We start from the raw sequence: 21,840 nt of genomic DNA on the forward strand, positions 1-21,840 counted from the left end.
CTCGTTCACGCGCACAGGGAGGGGGCGGGGAAGGGGCGTTTTCGGGGCCTACGGAGTCTTTTAGGTTTGGAGGAGGGGTGTGAGCGCGCGGCAAATCGGGCGGGAAGAGGCAAAAAAGGATTAGGGCGCGCGCCGTAGCGGTTCCTGTTCTCACAGTCGTGCGGCCCAGGGACCGCTGTTGCGCGAGAGGAAGGCGGGACGCCCAGGTCGGTGCTAGGCCCAGACGAATGCCCCCGTTTCCACAGTCCACACTCGCGTCTCCCTCCCACCCAGCACCCCCGTTCTCGCCCGGGCTGCGGGCTGCCGGGCGGTCTGCGCGGCGGTGAGTGCAGCCCGCCCGCCGCCGGCCCCCGCGGCGGAAACCCGCTGTTTGTAACGGGCCAGAGCGGCCCGGGTCGGGGGCCTGCTGGCGGTTGGCGGCCCGTTGTCGGCTCGGACGGGAACCCAGGAAACGCGTGCCGGTCCGCTTGCCTGCGGCCAGGCGGCCTCGGAGTCCCGGAGAACTGGTCTTCCTTGCTTCCGACTCCCCGCCAGCGCTCCCGGAGATCCCAGGCGTCTTCACAGGCTTTCTGACGAGACCATTCTTTTTTCCCCCCTGTGTTCTTCCTTTCCCCCCATTTTTGTTAAATGGGACCTGTGAGAAAAGTATTCGGTAGTGTCGTCGCTGCAGTTTGTGGAAAATTTGCTGGAAGTATTACATTCTATCCCCTAAAATGAATGCGATTCGCACAATAAGTTGTAGACGTCCGCGTTCTGTTTCTTGCAGCTGTTTAAAGCTCCGACCGAGTGAGTGGCGGTGTTCCGCAGTGATTAAACCCCCAAAACCTCCTCCTCAAATGTGTCACAGATCTGGCGTATTCAAGTTTGCGCTTGCTTTGTGTTCGGTTACTTCTAAGGCCCTTGTGCCAAGCTTTGATGACTGCTTTTGTTAAGGCTCTTAAGGTCATTTCGAATCGGTGACGACCCTGGGAAATCGCCTGGCCTGGTAGTAGCCAGTCGCCACATCCTCACTCTTCTACTCTCCAGCCTTCACCCACAACCCCAAATAGGCGTCGAAGCATAAAGATGTTGTGATTTACATATAATTTTAACTCCACCATTTGCAGAATACATATATGTGTATTTTGTCGTGATGAAATGTGCCGTTCCATCTTACTGTAACTTGATTTCCCTCTTGAATAATTTGCAGAATGGATGTAACCAGCACCTTTTTTGGTATGATTGCATTCATCCATGATCTTTCACTCGCCTAATGAGGAAGAAACTCTTGTTGGAGGAGCCGAGGACTTCATGAAGCCTGAACATTTACTGGCTAGGAGGATAGTTAAATACTGTTAAAAGCATAGTGTCTGCGATTGTGGAGTTTATAGAGAAGGTCTCTTTCAGTGGCCATGTAATTTTTTTAAACGCCTTCCTCCATGATGAATGTATCTTCACGAAGAACCTTGGGAGGGTAAAACTTGGTTCACATTTTGGTTTTATATTATATGGTTCAGATCTTTATTAAATATTCAACCATGAATTGATGCATGTATGTAGGGGTTGAGAACACTTGTTTTATAGAGATTTCATCTGCCAGTCAGAATTTGCAGTATTTAATTGACTGCCTTAAAACCTGGGACATTTCACTAACACTTGAAGGGACATATAGGGGTACTGTACTAACGATACTTTCTTTCCATCTAGTATTTCTGGTGTAATTATCAGTTTCTACCCTGATAACGTGAAGAGTGGTGAGCAGGAATGCAAATTAAACAGCCCTATCTAAGAACTTCCTTCTCCGAGTTTCACTGTCTTCTGACTGGACCTTAACTGGTGAAAGCTGTTACTTACCTTTCCTAGATAGTACTGCCCGAAAGGAGTTTTTTTCTTCTTTTTCCATGTGTTTCCTCTTTATCTGTTTTAACTATTAGTTTGCTCTTGAACAGGAAAGTCTCTTTCCACCAGTTTTTCATCCTCTATTGTTTTCAACCAAACTACTGTGTTGTACTTTTGCTCATTCAAGGACTTTAGCAAGTCCTTGCCAAAGTACCCATCAAGTTGGATACATCACTGGCTCCTATCTTGTATAATTTTATGGTCATTTTGAACTCCCAGTGAATTCAGAGCTAGTATTACTTAGCCTTGGGGTTTACTTTAGATGAACTCATATAATTCAGATTGTACACTAGCCAGCTGGATGATTATTTAAAATATAAGTACTATTTCCTAAGGTTCCCAACTATGTGCCCTACCTTGTGCTGGCAGTTTAAAGCTTACTACAGTCCTGCGAGTAAGTTGTGGTTATCTGTTTTATGGATAAGAAAACTTAAGACTGAGAAGTTAAGGAATATGTCTGAGGTCACATAGCAGAGGTGGAATTCTCTTTTCCTATTCTCTTTTCCTTACAGTAGGTTATGGAAGATCCACGAACAGCTCCACTGATAACTTCTTCTGATTTCAGTCATTAAATATAATTTCCCCCCCTAATTTTCAGAGAATATCTTCTCAGAATTTTAAAGTTAGCCTTAATGAGTTTTAAGACACTTTTATTTTTTAGATGAAGCTAGTGTAAACATGGAGTAGTTATGATTTCAACATTTGTTAGTGCTTGTAAGTCTCAGCTGTTGGTTAAATGCCACATGTGTCCAAAAGGATGGTACTTCTGCCGTTTGTTATATTTTTTTAAAAAAGGGGAATAGGTGAGGCCGACTGAAAATTAACTTATACATCAAAGATGCCTAAGTCTTTGTGATGTACGATAGGATTTTCCTACTCTGTTCTTTCCTGGTCAGTTCCTGCAGTCAAGAACTTGAATGTAGATTATTGTGTTTAGTCAAGTTCAGAGAGTATAAAGTCAGCTTTTTAGAAAACATTTTTTCATGATTATAAAATTGACAGGGATTAAGATATATATACATATATGTGTGTGTGTATATATATATATATATATATATATATATATATATAGTTTTATACCTGGCCTTTTTCTTAATAAAATATGAACATATTTTCATGTTATTAAACAGACCTGTAGAAATTTTTTTAAAGACTATAACCTATTTCATGGATCCAGTGTAGTGTATTTAATCCCCGCTTCTCTCCCCCGCCCCATTGTTGAACATTTAGATTATTTCTGTTTTTTTCCACCCTATACAAATACAATGAATGATAAACACTCTGGCACTTAAGTCTGTCCTTTGTGATTGCTTTCTTAAGATTCATTTTGGAGAGAAAAAGAAGTGATCATATGGTATGCACGTTCTTAATGTACAATTTAAGAAACATACCTTTCCATGTTTTTCTTTTCTTGGACAGTGATGCTCATGAGGATCACGGGCTGTTCTTTTGTGTCTGAGTGGTTGGGAAATTGTGCTCCCTAGCTCACACCTCCCCTCTAAGTCGTTTCTACCTGCAGTGACTGTGATTACTCAATTTCTCCAGAAAGAGAGGAAGGAAAACCTTAAGAATTCTCTGAAGAAGTAGATGCAAGTAATACAATTTATTAAATTATGAAGAGGCTCAGTTATTGAAACCCAGTGTAAACTTCATCATGTAGATTCCACATGATAATACTTTTTCCATTTAATTAAATTTTTAAATAAAAATTTCTTTCTATCCTCTTCTTATTACAATTATGATAATATGCAGTTGGGGGGGGGGAACTACATCCATGTTTCTGATTAGTATACCCTACACTTACTTTGCTTTTAAATGAATTCTGTGTAACAAATATTTATTTAGCAGTCAGTTTTTCCCCAAAGTTCTTGACTTTTTGGTAAAATATTGGAATGTAGCTATGTTTGAATGCTTGCACAGGGTTAAGAATCTCGTCACATTTACTTGTGTTTTATATATGTCTCGGTTATCTTTTAGGGTTTTAATCAGAATTTTTTTCTTTGCCTAGTATGGTAACATTATTATAAAATTATAGTATGTCAATTAGCTTGAGAAGTGGAGATTTAAATCCTAGAGGATAGTACTTGGAGAGAATTATTAATTAGGACTGTCACACATTAATAGAACAATTTAGTTGTGGTTCACTGAGCTGTGTTTCTCAGAATTTGTCCCAACTGTCATTTAAAAGGAGTTTGTCACTTGCCATGTTCAACAACACTAACAAGGAGGTACATGTTTGAAATAAGGAAAAAAATGAAAAAAAAAATGGATACATAAGACTTAAAATATCAGTTTGTAATTTTAAAAATTTTGAAATTGTTTTATGTGGTATTTTAGTAGTTATAGCAAAGGAAAAGTAGTACTTAACCATGGCACTGTTGTTTTAAAGCTGTCATAAAGATAGATGCAGTGGGTGATGTTAAGTTTTTCTTTCACTTGACTTTGTACGTGAAATAATTTATAATGCACTAGAGGAACTTATTACTTAAATGTGATCTGAAAAAAGTCTGTTCATTATAACAGCAGTATAGTGCTCTTATAGAATGACTTATGTGTTTTATTTGTAAGTGGGATTTGGTATATAAATGAGGGACTGGCTATACTTTCCCTTTTCACATAAATCAACAGGGTCTAGCAAAAGGCATAAGAACGGAAATTAGAAGAACTTATGTTCTAGTTCTGAGCCTGCTTTGATACATGATCTTAATATGTCTTAATCTTCAAGCTTCAGTTTTATTCACTTAAGTAGATGACAGAACTTACTCTATCATGTTATTTTGAGGTTTAGGTAATACTACAGATGTAAAAGTATTTTGAAAAAAGCTAAACCTCTTACAGATAGGTTTTAACTTTTATTTTCAGCAAACCTTTATCTTTATCTCTGTTTATATAGTTGTACTTACTGGGATCCAGGATTGATGTCTCTGAAATTCATCCTTGTTCATTTCATGTCCTGTCCAGCCTTGACCTTTTCAATTCACAGCCAGGCCATCTTTCTTCCTTTCCCATTTTTTCCTTCCTTCTCCTAGAAGTAGCCATAAAATTATCTCCTGTTATTTAACAGGTTCAGCTAGAACGTGCCATTTGTGTTATATGGCTGCATGTACTGTAATAATTTTAGGGATGTATACTGTACCCAGAGTGATTTATAGTACAAAACATTCTGCAAACAACTTAATTGTAATTGTGGCATTTATGCTTGATAATTCACTTAATTTATAACTCAACTGAAAGTACTCTGTCCTGATTTCCGTTTACTTAATGACTATCATTACATTAATACAACACCTTTGCAAATTATACTAGGCCCATCTGCCAGTGCTGTCGTGTTTAAATTTTAGTGGAGGAAATAGGTAACTTACTGAATGAGCATACCTAAGACCCATGGATCTGGCTTAATTTTTGAGGTTAAAAAATATGACAACAGATGCAATCAAATGGCACTTTGGAATCAGGTTATGTAAGTACAATTGACTCCTGAACAGAGCTGGGATTAGGGATGCTGACCCCCACCTAGTTGAAAATCTGCTTGTAACTTTTGACTCCCCTATAATTAGCTACCATTAACTTACTGCTGACCACAAGCTTTGCTAATAACAGAAGTAGTCAATTAGCACGTATTTTGTGTACTGTATATACTGTATTTTTACAGTAAAGGAAGCTGGAGAAAATATTAAGAAAGTTTAAGAGAAAATACATTTACAGTTCTATAATTATTGGAAGAAATCTGCATAAAAATGGGCCCGCGTAGTTGGAACCTGTGTTCAAGGGTCAGCTGTACAGATCTCTCTGTCTTGAAGATGTCCCTAAGCTATGGCTTCATGAAATCATGCTTGGTTTTAACATGCCTTTATTTTAATTAATTTTATATTCAATGTTATTTTGTTTTAGGTCTGTCTTTTAAGCATACAACTGGATTTGGCTTATTCATTTTGAGAGTATCTTTTAACAGGTGAGTTCATCTATATTTGTTACGATTGCTGGTATATTTAGACATGTTTCTACAATTTTATTGTTTCTATTTATGGTGGTTGGCTGTTTGTGCCTTCTGTTAGATAGTTTTCTTTGTTTTCCTCAGCATGTTTGAAAGTTGTATTTCTAGTTTTTTGGTATTTACCTTCAGTTTTTCTTATTGAGGTAAGTTAAAAAAAATTTTTTTTAATGTTTATTCTTAGAGAAAGAGAACGTGAGTGGGGGAGGGGCAGAGAGAGAGAGAGAGAGAGAGAGAGACAGACAGACAGACAGACAGAGACACGCACAGAATCTGAAGCAGGTTTCAGGCTCCGAGTTATCAGCACAGAGCCCAATATGGGGTTCAAACTTACGGAACTGCGAGATCATGACCCGAGCTGAAGTCAGACGCTTAACCGACTGAGCCACCCAGGCACCCTGAGATAATTTACGTACAGTAACATTTATGTTTTTCTTGGTGTGTATCTCTGTGTGTTTTAACAAACATAGGCATATCACCATCACTACCAAGATCATGATATAGAACAGCTTCATCACCGCCCACATTTCTTTATGCCCTTGTAGTCAGTCTTGGGCAACCACTGAACTGTTTTTTATTGCTAGTGTTGCTTTTTCCAGAATGCCATATAAATGGAATTGTACAGTGTTTGTCTGGCTTCTTTCACTTCACATACTGCATTTGACATTTGTCCTAGTCTGTTCAGGCTGCTCTAACAAAAATACCATAAACTGGGTGGCTTGGAAACAACAGAAATTTACTTCTGTGGAGGCTGGGAAGTAAGTCCAAGATCAAGGTGTCAGCAGTTTTGGTGTCTGGTGAGGACGCACTTCTGTGTTCATGGACAGCCATCTTTTCACTGTAACTTCCCATGGTGAAAGGGGCAAGGTAGCTCTGTGGTGGTGGTAGGGTGGGGAGCTCTTACAAAAGCCATAATCTCTTTCATGAGTGTTCTACCCTATGACCTAAATGCATCTCAAAGGCCCTATGCCTAATACCTTCACATTGGGCATTAGAGTTTCAGCATATGTATTTTGGTGGGGACACAGTCTATAAATAGCAACATTTGTCCATGATAGTGCATCTATTAGCTTATTCATTTTTATTACTGAATAGTATTCCATTGCAATGATGTACCGTAATTTATTGATCCATTCACCAGTTGAAGGACATGTGGGTTTTAAAGCTACTATGCAGTCACACATGCTACCGTTGGGCCATGAGGCTATAAAGCTACTGTGAACATTCACATAGAGATTTTTAATTAATGTAAGTTTTCATTGCTCTTGAGTAGATACCTAATAATGTGATTGTTGGGTTATATGGTAAGTGTGTGTTTTTCTAAGAAATTGCTTGTTTCCCAAAGTGGCTGTGCTATTTTGTATTCCCACTGGCAATGTATGGAAATTTCTAATTTTTGGTATGCTCAGTTATTTTTTACTTTAGCATTGCTAATAGATGTGTAGTATCAGCTGTGATTTTACTTTTCCATTTCCCTAATGTCTAATAATATTGAGCATCTTTTAATGTGTTTATTTGCTATCTGCATATTTTCTTTGGTGAAGTATCTATTCAGATGTTTTATTCATGTTTGTTTTCTTTTTATTCTTTTTTTTTAATGTTTAATTTTGAGAGAGAGAGAGTGCATGAGTGCATACGCATGAGCAGGGGAGGGACAGAGAGAGTGGGGGACAGAGTTTCTGAAGTGGGCTCTGTGCTGACTCAGCAGAGAGCCTGCTGCAGGGCTCGAACTAACAAACCATGAGATCATGACCTGAGCCAAAGTTGGAAATGTAACTGACTGAGCCACCCAGATGCCCCAAATAAGTTTGTTTTCTTACTAAATTTTAAGTATAGATTCTTCTGTATTCTGGGTACAAGTCTTTTGTTAGTTATTTCTCTCAGTCTGTGGTTTGTCGCATGTGTGTGGCTTTATATTCTTTTTTTTTTTTAATTTTATTTTTTATTTTTTAAAATTTACATCCAAATTAGTTAGCATATAGTGCAACAATGATTTCAGGAGTAGATTCCTTAATGCCCCTTCCCCATTTAGCCCATACCCCTTCCTACAGCCCTTCCAGTAACCCTCAGTTTGTTCTCCATATTTATGAGTCTCTTCTGTTTTGTCCCCCTCCCTGTTTTTGTGTTATTTTTGTTTCCCTTCCTTTTTGTTCAACTGTTTTGTCTCTTAAAGTCCTCATATGAGTGAATTCATATGATTTTTGTCTTTTTCTGACTGATTACTTTCACTTAGCATAATACCCTCCAGTTCCATCCACGTAGTTGCAAATGGCAAGATTTCATTCTTTTTGATCGCAGAGTAATACTCTATTGTATGTATATATGTATGTATATATATATATATATATATATATATATATATACCTTATCTTCTTTATCCGTTCATCCATCGATGGACATTTGGGCTCTTTCCATATTTCGGCTATTGTTGATAGTGCTGCTATAAACATGGAGGTGCATGTGTCCCTTCGAAACAGCACGCCTGTATCCCTGTGGATAAATGCCTAGTAGTGCAATTGCTGGGTCGTAGGGTAGTTCTATTTTTAGTTTTTTGAGGAACCTCTATACTGTTTTCCAGAGTGGTTGCACCAGCTTGCATTCCCACCAGCAATGCAAAAGAGATCCTCTTTCTCCGCATCCTTGCCAACATCTGTTGTTGCCTGAGTTGTTAATGTTAGCCATTCTGACAGGTGTAAGGTGGTATCTCATTGTAGTTTTGATTTGCATTTTCCTGATGATGAGTGATGTTGAGCATTTTTTCATGTGTCGGTTGGCCATCTGGATGTCTTTGGAGAAGTGTCTATTCATGTCTTTTGCCCATTTCTTCACTGGATTATTTGTTTTTTGGGTGTTGAGTTTGATAAGGCTTTTTATTCCTTTTTTTATTAAAAAAATTTTTTTAATGTTTTTATTTATTTTTGAAGGAGAGAGAGAGAGACAGAGCATGAGTGGGGGAGGAGTAGAGAGAGAGGGAGACACAGAATCCAAAGCAGGCTCCATGATGCGGGACTTGAACTCATGAACCATGAGATCATGACCTGAGCTGAAGTCAGATGCTCAACCGGCTGAGCCACCCAGGTACCCCTATAAGGCTTTATATTCCTTACGGTGTTTTTCACAGAGCAGAATTTTAAAATTTTGATAAAGCCTAATTCATTAATTTCTTTTATGAATTATAGTTTTGTTGTCCCCAAGAAAACTTTTTTAAAAGTTTACTTATTTACTCTAAGAAAGAGAGCACAAGTGGGGAAGGGGCAGAAAGAGAGGTAAAGAGAGAGAATCCCCAGCAGGCTCTGCACTGACAGTGCAAAGCCCAATGCAGGGCTTGAACTCACAAGTCGTGAGATCATGACCTGTGCAGAAGACACTTACTTAACTGACTGAGCCACCCAGCCACCCCTCCCTAAGAAAACTTCTAAGAAACAAAGGTCACAAAGATTTTGTCTTAACTTTTCTCATAGCTTTTCTATAGTTTTAGTTTTCATATTTAGGTCAATAATTCATTTAGAGTTAATTTTTATATATAGTGTGAGGTATTGGTTGAGGTTCATATTTTTGCATATGAATTGTCCAGTTGTTTCATCACCAGTTGTTCAAAAGACTATCCTGTTTCCATTGAATTGTCACTGCAACTTTGTAGAAAACCAATTGACCATATTATGTGTGGGTCTATATCTAGACTGTCTTGTCTTTCCATTAATTTCTGTGTTAATCCTTTTGCCAATACCTTCCTGTCTTGATTATGAAGTTTTATACCAAGTCTTGAGATCAGATAGTGTGAGTCCTTCAACTTCGTTTTTTGTTTTCAAAATTATCTTGACTATTCCAGTTCCTTTGCCTTTCCTTAGGAATTTTAGACTTAGCTTGTCATTTTTTACAAAAAACAGATGTTGGGATTTTGAATGGAATTGCACTGAATCAATCTCTAGATCAGTTGGGGAGAACTGAAACCTTAAGATAGAGTCTTCAACACAGCTGGTCTCTTCATTTGTTTTGGTCGTCTTTGATTTCTTTCATCAGTAATTTGTAGTTTTCAGGGTAAATATCCTACATGTATTTTTGTTAGATTCATTTTTTTCCATATGACACATTGCAGCTTTGATGCATTTATGAACACTAGACAGCACTTCAGCACTATGCTGGGGACCATTTTAAACAGTGAAATCGTCAACAAAAAGCACAAAAGTGTGAAAAATGGAGCAGGAAAAAGATGTATCTTGTTAACTCATTTATTAGGCGATGTAGCTATTTTGTAGATTCTTTGGTGCTTTCTTGATAAATATTCATATTATCTTTATTTTAGGAGTAATTTTCTTTTTTTCTTCTTCCTTCTTGATTTCCCTCTCTTTTTCTTATTGTGGAAAACACCTACCCTCTAAGCAATTAAAAAAAATTTTTTAACATTTAATTTTTGAGAGAGAGAGTGGGGGGAGGGGCGGAGAGAGAATCCAAAGCAGGCTCCAGATCCGAGCTGTCAGCACAGAGCCTGACGTGGGGCTCGAACTCATGAACTGTGAGATCATGACTTGAGCTAAAGTTGGGCGCTTAACTGACTGAGCCACCCAGGTGCCCCATCCTGTAAGCAATTTTTATTTTAACAATTATGATATTGTTAACTATATACACGTTGTTATACAACAGATCTCTGTAACTTTTTCATCTTGCATGAATGAGATCCCATATCCATTTTTCCTTCCCCTGTCTCTGGCAGCCACAGTTCTACTTTCTATTTTTATGAGTTTGATTACGTTAGATACTTCATGTAAGTGGAGTCTTGCGGTATTTGTCCCTTGTGATTAGATTATTTCACTTAGCATAATTCCCTTAAGGTTAATGTACATTATTCAATATGACATGATTTTCTTCCTATTTCTTAAAGGCTAGATAATATTCCTTCTTATCTATATACCACGTTTTCTTTACCCATTCATCCGTTGTTGAACAATTAGATTGCTTCTATACCTTGTCAGTTGTGAATAATGCCACGGTGAATGTGAGTATGCAAATACCTATTTAAGATTATTTTTGATTCTTTTGGATATATACCTGGAAGTGGGATTGCTGGACATATGGTAGTTCTATTTTTCGTTTTTTGAGGTACCTCCATACTGTTTTCCATAGCTGCTGTGCCATTTTTCAATCCCACCAATAGTGGGTAAGTGTTCCAATTTGTCCACATCTTCACCAACGCTTGTTATTTTCTGTGGTTTTATTTTGGCTAGTTGCCATTCTGAAGTGTGTGATGTGATATCTCATTGCAGTTTTGATTTGCATTTCCCTTGTGATGATGGTGTGCATCTTTTTATATGCTTGTTGGCCATTTGTATATCTTTGGGAAAATGTGTTTTTTGCCCATTTAAATTTTTTTTTGTTATTGTTATTGGCTTCTTTATATATTCTGGGTATTAACCCATTATCAGATAATGGTTTCCAAATGTTTCTCCTATTCTGTAGCTTGCTTTTTTATTCTATTGTTTCTCTTGCTGCACAGTTTTTGAGTTTGATGTAGTCCTATTTGTCTGTTTTTGATTTTACTTGTTCTTTTAGTGATATATCCAAGAAATCATTGCCTGTTCCAGTGTCTTGAAGTTTTTCATCCAATATTTCCTCTAATAGTTTTATAATTTTAGGTCTTATGTTTAGATCTCCATTTTACCTCTGTGCTGACAGTTCAGAGCCTGGAGCGTGCTGTGAATTGTGTTTTGCTGTCTGTCTGCCCCTCCCCTATTCATACTCTGTCTCTTTCAAAAATAAACATTAGATCTCCATTTTAATTTTTGAATATGGTATAAGGGTCCATTTTTATTCTTTTGCATGTGGATATTCAGTTTTTCCAGCACCATTTACTGAGGACCTTATCCTTTCTTTGTTGTGTAATCTTGGCACCCTTGTTGAAGATTATTTGACTGTATTTATGAGAGTTTATTTCTGGGTTCTGTATTCTGTTCTATTGGTCTGTATGTCTTTCTGCATGCTATTTTTTTTTTTTTTCTGTTTTAACTTATAAACCTTTTATTTCTTTATTGCACTCACATGGGCCTCCTGTAAATGTTAAAATGTTGAGAGTAGACATCTGCGTGTGTGTATTGTTGTTTAGTTTTTATTTCATAAAAGCATGGAACGCTTCACAAATTTACATGTCATACTTGCACAGAGGCCCCTGCTAATATTCTGTATCATTCCAATTTTATTATATGTGCTGAAGTGAGTTCGATGTCTGCCTTCTTCTTCTTCTTTTTTTAATGTTTATTTATTTATTTTGAGAGAGAGTGTGCAAGCAGGGTCAGAGAGAGAGGGAGAAAGAGAATCCCAAGCAGGCTCTGTGCTGTTAACGCAGAGCCTGGTGTAGGGCTTGATCCTATGAACCGTGAAATTGTGACCTGAGCTGGAATCAAGAGTCGGACGCTTAACTGACTGAGCCACCCAGGTGCCCCCATCTGCTTTATTCTTGATCTCAGGGGACAGTATTTTGTCTTTCATACCATTAGTTTTTTTTCTTTTTTAATTTGAGTTTAGTTGACACACAATATTACATTAGTTTCAGGTGTACAACACCTCTCTCTGCCCCTCTTCTGCTTATGCTTGCTCGCTCTCTCAAAATAAATAAATAAATAAACTTTTTTAAAAAATTAAAAAAATCTGTATAGCTAAGTTAAAATTTTTGTCAGGTTAGTATTCAGAGGGTCTGTTATGAACACATATGTTATTTATAACTAAGCTTAGTAGTATACTAGTACTGCTTTATCTTTCCAGTACAACATTTTCTTTTCTCTTGAATGGCCTTGTTTTGTTTTCTCTATATTTTTATCAGCTTAACCCCTAACTCCTACAGTTACTTTTATCTGTCCCCTATGTTGAGATATATTGATGCTCTAAGAGAAGTGTAAACCAAGAAAAAGACATGAGATTCTGGAAATAGTGGTCTTACAGGATTTATCTTCTTGAAAAATAATTTCTCTTTGGACCTTCTGGGCTGTTTGTCTTTACATCACGCACATACTTTTTGCTATAATGCTTTTCCTCTCATTTCTTCCTCTTTCTTGGTTTATTTCTGTTATAATAGTGCAGTGCACATCCTCCTTTACAAAAATTGTTTTAGACAATGCTGATCTGAAAATGTTTAATTTCACTGTCATACTTGATTGATAGTCTGCCTAGGTAGAAGGTTGGAAATAATTTTCATTAAGAAATTTGAAGGAATTGCTCATTTACCTTCTAGCTTCTATTGAGAAATCTAAAACCATTTGCATTCATTGATATTTGTCATCCTTTTCTGGACGCTTGCAGCATCTTTGTCCCTGTCTAAAATTTCATAAAGATAATGCCTTGTTACATGTCTGTTTTATTCACTGTATTGGGTTCTTTCCATCTGGAAGCTCTTTTCTTTAAGTCCTGGAAATTGTAAATTTATTTTTGATTAATCCTTCCTTCTCCCTCCTTTGTTTTCTCTTTTTTGTCTTTTTGGAACTCCTAGTCTGTTAGACTTACGGGGCTTTTTTTTTTTTTTTCCCCTTGTGTTTCATTGATTTCTTTGGAAATGAGTGTTTTACTTTTGGAAGAGATTTTATTAACTTTATCTTCCATTCAGTGTACTGTGTTTCATTTCTGCTATCATTTTAAATTTCTAAGAGTTGTTTTTGTCCTATGAATATTTCTTGTTACAGAATCCGATTCTTATTATCTGGATATTATTATCTTTCTGATGATATTAAAAATAGCTTTTTTGGAGTTCTTGGCTCTCTTCATAGTCATTTCATTGCATTTTTTATTTAATGTGCCTATTGTTACAAGATTGTCTTAGAGGGGCGCCTCAATGGCTCAGTCTGTTAAGTGTCCCACTTTGGCTCAGGTCATGATCTCACAGCTCCTGAGTTCGAGCCCTGCGTCAGGCTCTGTGCTGAAGCTCAGAGCCTGGAGCCTGCTTCAAATTTTGTGTGTCTCTCTCTCTCTCTGCCCCTCCCCCACTCACACTCTGTGTCTCTCTCTCAAAAAAAAAAAACAAATATTAAAAAAAAAAAAAGAAATGCTTAAAAAAGATTGTCTCAGATGTCTTGTTGCAGTTAAGGGAAGGGAACTAGAAGGCTGGTTGGAACTCTGAGTCTGGGGGTACCTGGGTGGCTCAGTTTGTTAAGCGTCCAACTCTTGATTTCGGCTTAGGTCATGATCTCATGGTTTGTGGGTTTGAGCCCCACATTGGCCTCTGTGATGACAGTGGGGTGCCTGCTTGAGATTCTCTCTCTCTTTGCCCCCTTTCCCTGCTTGCACTCTCTCCCTCTCTCTCAAAAATAAACAAACACTAAAAAAAAAGAAAAGAAACTCTGAGTCTGTAGATGCATTCTCAAAATGGGCTGTTTAATTGGAGAACCTCTTGTGTTAGTATCTTTAGGTCTTTTCTTTTAGGGTAGTAAGATTGCCCAGAGAAAGATTTTCTAGTCTTTCTAGGAGAGTATAGTCGCTGGTATTTCTGGGTGCTTTGTAGGGTAGAGAGTAGTGTGTTTAGGATTTAAGAATTTATTTGTCCCCCTTATTTTCAGCATGGTTCCTCCACTTCAGAGGTACTCTGGTGTCCCTCAGCCCAGAGGTACTCATGGTTCCTCCACCAGAGGTACTCTGGTGTCCCTTAGCCCAGAAGCAGTCTCTGTGACTTGTGATAAGGATACCACAGTCTTTTCTTTTTTCTTTTATATATATATATATATATATATATATATATATATATATTTAAATGTTTGTTTATTTTTGGGAGAGAGAGAGAGACAGAGCATGAGCAGGGGAGGGGCAGAGAGAGAGGGAGACACAGAATCTGAAGCAGGCTCCAGGCTCTGAGCTGTCAGCACAGAGCCTGACGAGGGGCTCGAACTCACTGCGAAATCATGACTTGAGCCGAAGTCGGATGCTTAACCGACTGAGCCACCCAGGAGCCCCGGGGATGCCATAGTCTTAAATGTCTTTATTAAAGAGTCTTCTAATCAGTCTTTACATGGTCTATTTTTATCACAATAATTAAAAAAATATGTATACATTCTCATTTTCTTCACTATAAAGATTCACTAGTTCTATAATGATAATGACCTTTTTTTTTTAGCTCCTCCTCTAAAATGTTATTTATGTAATCCTCACAACTATAACTCCTTTAAATTTTAACCATTTGTTAATAACATGACCACTTGTTTAGGGTCACAGAGTTTATAAGTGTAATTTGGCTCCAGAGTTGTATTCTGAACCACTAGATTATATAGTGGCTCTTCCATCTGTTTTGTTTTGTTTATTTATTTATTTTGCATGATAGTCTTTGCTTTTAAATGATTATCAGCATACCAAGTAATAACAGGTAGCCAGTTCTTGAATTCTGTCGTCTAGTAATTTTGATTAAGAGAAACTAAAAGCAGCCCAGACAATTATGCTAGTATTTATTGTTCTAACTCTTAGGTGGAAAAGACTATTTTAAGGCTGTCTGCTGCTTAACACAGGTTACAAATAACTATTTACTACTTTCTCATAGATAAAGCCCCTGACTCTCAAGAAAAACTTTTGGGGGAAAAAACATTAAACCCTTTTCTTTTTTAAAAACATTTTTTTTTAAACTACATCTAATAAAGAAAAAGTCAGTATTGATATATGTTGCTTAAGCTAAAAGACATAGGGGACCAGACGATGTATACTCATTAAATTTCTAAGAGACATGAGGTAAAAAAATGAAGTCTTTCAGTAAGCTTTTTTGGTGTCTTTTAAAAATTGAAGTGTAATTGATACAAACATTATATTAATTTCAGTGGTTCAACAATGATTTGATATTTGTGTACATTGCAAAATGACCACCATAGTAAGTCTAGTTAATAGTTAGCATTCATCACCTTATATAGTTACAGATTTTTTTTTTCTTGTCATGAGAACTTTTAAGATTTACTTTCTTGGGGTGCCTGGGTGGCTCAGTCGGTTGAGCTTCCAACTTCGGCTCAGGTCATGATCTCACAGTTTGTGAGTTCGAGCCGTGCGTCGGGCTCTGTGCTGACAGCTCGGAGCCTGGAGCCTGCTTCAGATTCTGTGTCTCCCTCTCTCTGACCCTTCCCTGTTCATGCTCTAACTCTCTGTCTCAAAAATAAATAAACATTAAAAAAATTAAAAAAAAAAGAAAGATTTACTCTCTTAGCAGCTTTCGAATACAGATAGTATTATTAGCTATAGTCACCATGTTGTACATTAGGGTAAGCTTTAAGTTCACATAAAGAAGCTAGATTTGTTATTCTCCAAAAACTGAAAGGACCTACTGTATAATATACAGAAATAATTTAATGCCTTTTCATGAGAATATAATTCAAGCTTTGCTAAAATTTCATATTCCATGAAGGCATGTAAAATTCCGATCCTTTGAATAGGCACTTCTTTCTTATTCTCCTGTCCATTTATGTGGTAGTTTTCATGGATTTCTGCTTGATGTCTTAAAGTCTAAGAGGTTATCTAGGACTTCATCCCTGTTTTGCTGGAATTAGGTCTAGAGGATGGTCATCATCTCCTGGGCTGTCTCCACTGCTGCAACTACCATGGGATCCCAGAGCCACAGTGTCCTCGGCCTTGGACACTTTTCTCTCTCTGTAGGCTGTACTGTTCTGTTTCAGCTTGAGTTGGTTTTGCCTGCTTCAGCTTTCATTTCTTTTGCATGTGGACCTTGGACACTTTCTGGGCACCCACTTCTCAGCCTACAGAAGCTGCTGTAAACCCTGTGACTGACAGGTCATGGTGGTAGGGATGCGGAGTTCAGCTGGATCTTCCCTTTGGGTCAGTTGACCCAGCTGCCTAAGATACGTGCCTGTGCCAGTGCCCTGTGGGCCATCCTCTCCTATCTTTAATTTTTACAGTAGCCCTGTGAGGTTAAGCATATAGATAAAGAAATACACTAAGAGGGAGTGTGTAAATTTCTCATGGTCACTTGCTTCTATTTAGCTCACTCAAAACCTCATGTTTTTATTATTTTACCTTTACTCTGCCCTGATTGATAATAGGAACCCCCAAAACCATACCACCAAACTCTTAACACTCATACAGATAGACCAGTGATTCTTTCTGTGGCTTTGCCTTATAACCCTTACCACTTCTTGTCCCAGGGCCATTTCTGAACAGTAGAGGTTACAATTACTCCACTGAACAACCAGTTCCAAATCCTATCATCAAATCCTATATGTTCCTGTTCCAAATGGTAAGTTTTCTTGTGGACATGTTAAAACTTTTATAAATTTTAACTTTTAGATATTTTGATCTGTGGGAGAAAAAATATACTTTTGTGAACACAGTGTTAATTGGTGTTTGCTACTGCTTTTATATTGAGAAATCAGAAGTACATTTATCTCGTATCTCGTAGGAAGGACCGTTGAGTTTTATTTAGTGAAACAAATGAGATACTTTACATCAGCACAGTCTATTGTTACTATATTTTTATGCATAGACCACATATTTAAGTGCTAAATGGGCAAACAGAATGGTAAAGTGTTTTTTTTTTTAATTTTTAAAAAATGTTTATTTATTTTTGAGAGAGAGAGATAGATTGTGAGCAGGGGAGGGGCGGAGAGAGAGGGAGACACAGAATCTGAAGCAGGCTCCAGGCTCTGAGCTGTTATTACAGAACCTGACGCAGTCTTGATTGAGCTCACAAACTCTGAGATCATGTTCTGAACCGAAGTTGGGTGCTTAACTGACTGAGCCACCCAGGCACCCTAATGGTAAACATTTTAATAGAACATGAATTATACATAGGAGAACAACCTTAGCGACTATTGTTTCTTGACTAAATTTTAAATGATTAGAATCTGGTTATTAATATAATAACTACCATTTACTGAGTGTCTTTCATAGGTCTGACATTATGCTTTACAAATGTTAATTGTATAATCTTCACAACAACCCTGGAAGATAAATGGTGGTATTGACATTTTACAGATGAAAAAACTGGGTTAGAGAAGTTAAGAAATTTGTATTAGGCCACAGAACTTGTAACTTGACAGAACTAGCTTTCAAATCGGAATATATCTGTCTCAAACCTTTTGCTTTTCTCATTATATAATCGGATTACTTGTGGTATTTGAATTTGGCCATGTAGAAAGTCAAAGAATTTTAAGATGTTGAAGAGAGAAAAATCTAAAGGGTGTGATTATACCTGTGCATTGTAGAGAATTGTAGAAACTGTATTTAAATATACTGAATTATCATAATTTTTTTTTTGTTTTTTGTTTTCAGGTAATACATGCGTAATATTTCTTTTATTTTAAAAGAAATGAGTGTAACTAATATTGCATTAAGAGTTGAAACCTGGCTTTTAGCTACGTGGCATGTTAAAGTACCTCTAATGTGGTTGGAAGCTTGTATTAACTGGATCCAAGAAGAAAATGATAATGTTAATTTGAGTCAGGCACAAATGAATAAACAAGTGTTTGAGCAGTGGCTCCTTACTGACCTGAGAGATTTGGAACATCCTGTTTTACCTGACGGCATTTTAGAAGTTCCAAAAGGAGAACTGAATGGATTTTTTGCTTTGCAGATTAATTCATTGGTTGATGTAAGTCAACCTGCATATTCCCAGATACAAAAGTTGAGAGGAAAGAATACAACGAATGACTTAGTTACAGCTGAAACACAAGTAACCTTAAAACCTTGGGAAGCAAAGCCTTCACGAATGTTGATGTTACAACTAACTGATGGAGTTGTACAAATGCAGGGAATGGAATATCAGTCTATTCCAGCTCTTCATAGTGATCTTGCCCCAGGTACAAAAATTTTGATTTATGGAAACATTTCTTTCCGTCTTGGTGTTCTTTTATTGAAACCAGAAAATGTGAAGATTTTGGGAGGAGAAGTAGATGCCCTTTCAGAGGAATATGCCCAAGAAAAAGTACTTGCAAGATTAATTGGGGAACCTGATCCTGTAGTTTCAGTCATACCAAATAATTGTAACCAGACCATCCCTGGAATTACAGATGTTCTGGATCCTGCATTAGGACCTTCTGATGAAGAACTCTTGGCAAGTCTTGATGAAAATGAGCTTGCAGCAAATAATGACACCTCCTTAGAAAGAAGATGCTTCAGCACAGGTAGTTCCTCAAATACTGTTCCCACAAGACAGTCAAGTTTTGAATCACGACATATTATTTCTCCAAAACCAAAGGAGAAACAACCAAATCAACCTATGCATTTCACTGATGGGGAATTAGATGACTTTTCATTGGAGGAGGCCTTGCTTTTAGAAGAAACTGTCCAGAAAGAACAAATGAAGACTAAAGAATTACAGCCATTGACTTTGAACAGAACCCCAGATGAAAGCATAGAGAGATTTTTACATAAACCTAATACTCCAAATAATTTTTCTTTGATTTGCAAAAGTGGAAACTGTAATTGGAATGAAAAAAATGTATCCAAACAAGTGACTAATGAAGACAAATTATTTAGTTGTCCATCTGTTGAAGACAAAAACAGTAGCGTTTTTTCAGTTCATAGTAATGTACCCCTACCCCATGATTTTACAAATAAAGATAAGGACTCAGAGACAGGTAATAAAGTAAAACAAACCTTCAGCAGTGCAGATGGACATTCCTTAAATAAAATATCAAAGGGAGAGCTGGTAAATTATGTACCAAAAAGGAGTTCACACATTTCTAATGAAAATGATCATCATTTACAGTCTTGTTCTTTAAGACCATCAGAGAACAACACTAATCTTTCTATTGCCATGGATTTGTATTCTCCGCCCTTTATCTATTTGTCTGTCCTAATGGCCAGCAAACCAAAGGAAGTTACAACAGTGAAGGTCAAAGCATTTATTGTAACCTTAACTGGAAATCTTTCAAGTTCTGGTGGCATTTGGAGTATAACAGCAAAGATTTCTGATGGTACTGGATATCTAGATGTAGACTTTGTGGATGAGATACTTACTAGTCTGATAGGGTTTTCAGTACCAGAAATGAAACAGTTAAAAAAGGATCCTCTTCAATACCAAAAGTTCCTGGAAGGTTTGCAGAAGTGTCAGAGAGATTTAATAGATTTGTGTTGTCTAATGACGATTTCATTTAATCCCTCCTTGTCTAAAGCAATCGTACTGGCATTACAGGATGTTGAAATGGAACACCTTGAGAACCTAAAAAAGCGGCTGAATAAATAATTTACTAAGATAGTATCAGAAAACAATTCCAAAAAAAAAAAAGAAATATTTAACATTAAATTTAACCTTTTATGTTTGAGACTTTGTTTTGTAAAAGAGAAAAAGGAAATTTTATAACATTTTAGTTTAATTTTAAAATGTTTAATCATGAATGTGTATTTAGGTTTCTTAAATAAATTTTTTTTACAATAACTGTTAGACGAAAGAATTTGGTGACCCATTGTTATTGAGAGTTTTGTTTCTCACTTGTCATTTCACATAACGATTGCTAAAGTATTGTGTTGGTGTTTACTGATGTGTCATATTGTTGGAAGTTGGCAATTATAAATAGATAGTTGTACTTCTAATGTGTTGAGTACCCAAAGAGATTTTTTTTATATTACTATACTTAGGAAACAATGTTAATCCAGTGGATTAGAATGTCAGGCTCTCAGATACAAAAATACTTCTGCTGGTTTTTATTTTGTAAATATTTGTCTGGTATACTTAAGGCAAATATTATATTAACTAGGTACAATTGCAGAGATTATGTTGCATGGTTTAAACATGTTATTTTCAAGGATAATTTATTTCGAATTGTATATGGAAAACTTGAATATAAGATTCAGTAAATACTTTTATTGGGGGAGTTAAAATAAGGTGGTTGTCCATGTCTTTATGTACTATCTGAATTAGCTCAACATGTAAGCTTACCTTTAGTTTTCTTGGGAATATTGTTTTTTTGTTTGTTTTGTTTTGTTTTTTTAATGGAGACGGTTTACCACTTTTCTATTTTGCTGTTAAAAAGTCACATTTGAGGGGTGCCTGGGTGGCTCAGTCGATTGAGCGTCCGACTTCGGCTCAGGTCATGATCTCGCAGTTCGTGAGTTCAAGCCCCTCGTCGGGCTCTGTGCTGACGGCTCGGAGCCTGGGAGCCTGCTTCGGATTCTGTGTCTCCTTCTTTCTGCCCCTTCCTGCTCAACATGCTCTGTCTCTCTCTGTCTCTCAAAAATGAATAAACATTAAAACAAAATTTTTAAAGTCACATTTGAAAGGTAAAGTTATTCTTATTAATCTTTTGTCTTTGCAAACTTAAAACATTCTCAGTTTTTTTTCTTTTAAATGTTTTTTCTGAGAGAGAGAGAGCATGAGCTGGTCAGGGGCACAGACAGAGGATCGGAAGCAGGCTCCATGTTGACAGTAGAGCCTGATATGGGGTTAGAACTCATGAACCACAAGATCATGACCTGAGCCAAAGTCAGATTCTTAATCAACTGAGCCACCCAGGTGCCCCAGTTTTTGTTTTGTTTTGTTTTTTGTTTTGTTTTAAATAAGATATACACCCAGTGTAGGGCTTGGGCTCCCTACCTTGAGATCAAGAATTGCATGCTTTACCAACTGAGCCAAATAAGTGCCCCTAAAGTGTCTTGAGTTTTAAAACCTTAATCAAATACTTAAGTAAGAGAAAACATGGTTTTGTTTTAATTAAAATAACATAATAGGAAAATATCTAGAAGTTAAGGTAAATACTTATATGTAAATATGGTATAGATGTAATAAATATTTTAAAAATCTTTGCCATTATATTTGAAAGATGATAATCAGAGTTCAAGGTACAACACAGATTTTACTGATATGTGCTCTAATAGTAACCTCTTCTGTATACTTGCATAGCCTTTTTACTAGAAGAGATCTAAATGAGATGGCATTATCCTACACTATCTTTCTTCTAAATGTTTTGTGGTACTCTTATCTCTGACTAGTGCTTGAAAGCTGGGATTAGACCTTATTTCCTTTTCATATTCAGTCCCTGAAGACTGGGTACAGTACTTTACCATATTAGTCCATC

General features: G+C 37.0%; 1 protein-coding gene, 1 non-coding gene and 1 pseudogene across 4 annotated transcripts; 1 reads left to right on the top strand and 2 right to left on the bottom strand.

The window, feature by feature from the left end:
• The first annotated feature begins 19 nt into the window (after positions 1-19).
• Positions 20-20,710, top strand: RMI1 (RecQ mediated genome instability 1). 3 transcript variants are annotated; one of them, XM_045469198.1, is made up of 4 exons: positions 20-206; positions 5,770-5,830; positions 16,972-17,063; positions 18,098-20,710. In XM_045469198.1, exon 4 carries the CDS (start codon positions 18,105-18,107, stop codon positions 20,010-20,012), a length of 1,908 nt encoding a protein of 635 aa, XP_045325154.1. In that variant the 5' UTR covers positions 20-206; positions 5,770-5,830; positions 16,972-17,063; positions 18,098-18,104; the 3' UTR covers positions 20,013-20,710. The 3 variants fall into 3 exon arrangements, with proteins under 3 accessions (XP_045325154.1, XP_045325155.1, XP_045325156.1); XM_045469199.1 differs by lacking the exon at positions 16,972-17,063 and having other exon boundaries at positions 62-206; XM_045469200.1 differs by lacking the exons at positions 20-206; positions 5,770-5,830 and adding an exon at positions 15,321-15,339.
• On the bottom strand, positions 11,979-12,081 carry LOC123593887. The gene has a single exon (XR_006710576.1). It is a non-coding gene; the product is annotated as a U6 spliceosomal RNA (small nuclear RNA).
• LOC123592690 lies at positions 16,088-16,605 on the bottom strand (annotated as a pseudogene).
• Positions 20,711-21,840: the final 1,130 nt, after the last annotated feature.

This window comes from Leopardus geoffroyi, chromosome D4, assembly GCF_018350155.1.
Source record: "Leopardus geoffroyi isolate Oge1 chromosome D4, O.geoffroyi_Oge1_pat1.0, whole genome shotgun sequence".
In the NCBI taxonomy this organism is placed as follows: Eukaryota; Metazoa; Chordata; class Mammalia; order Carnivora; family Felidae; genus Leopardus; species Leopardus geoffroyi.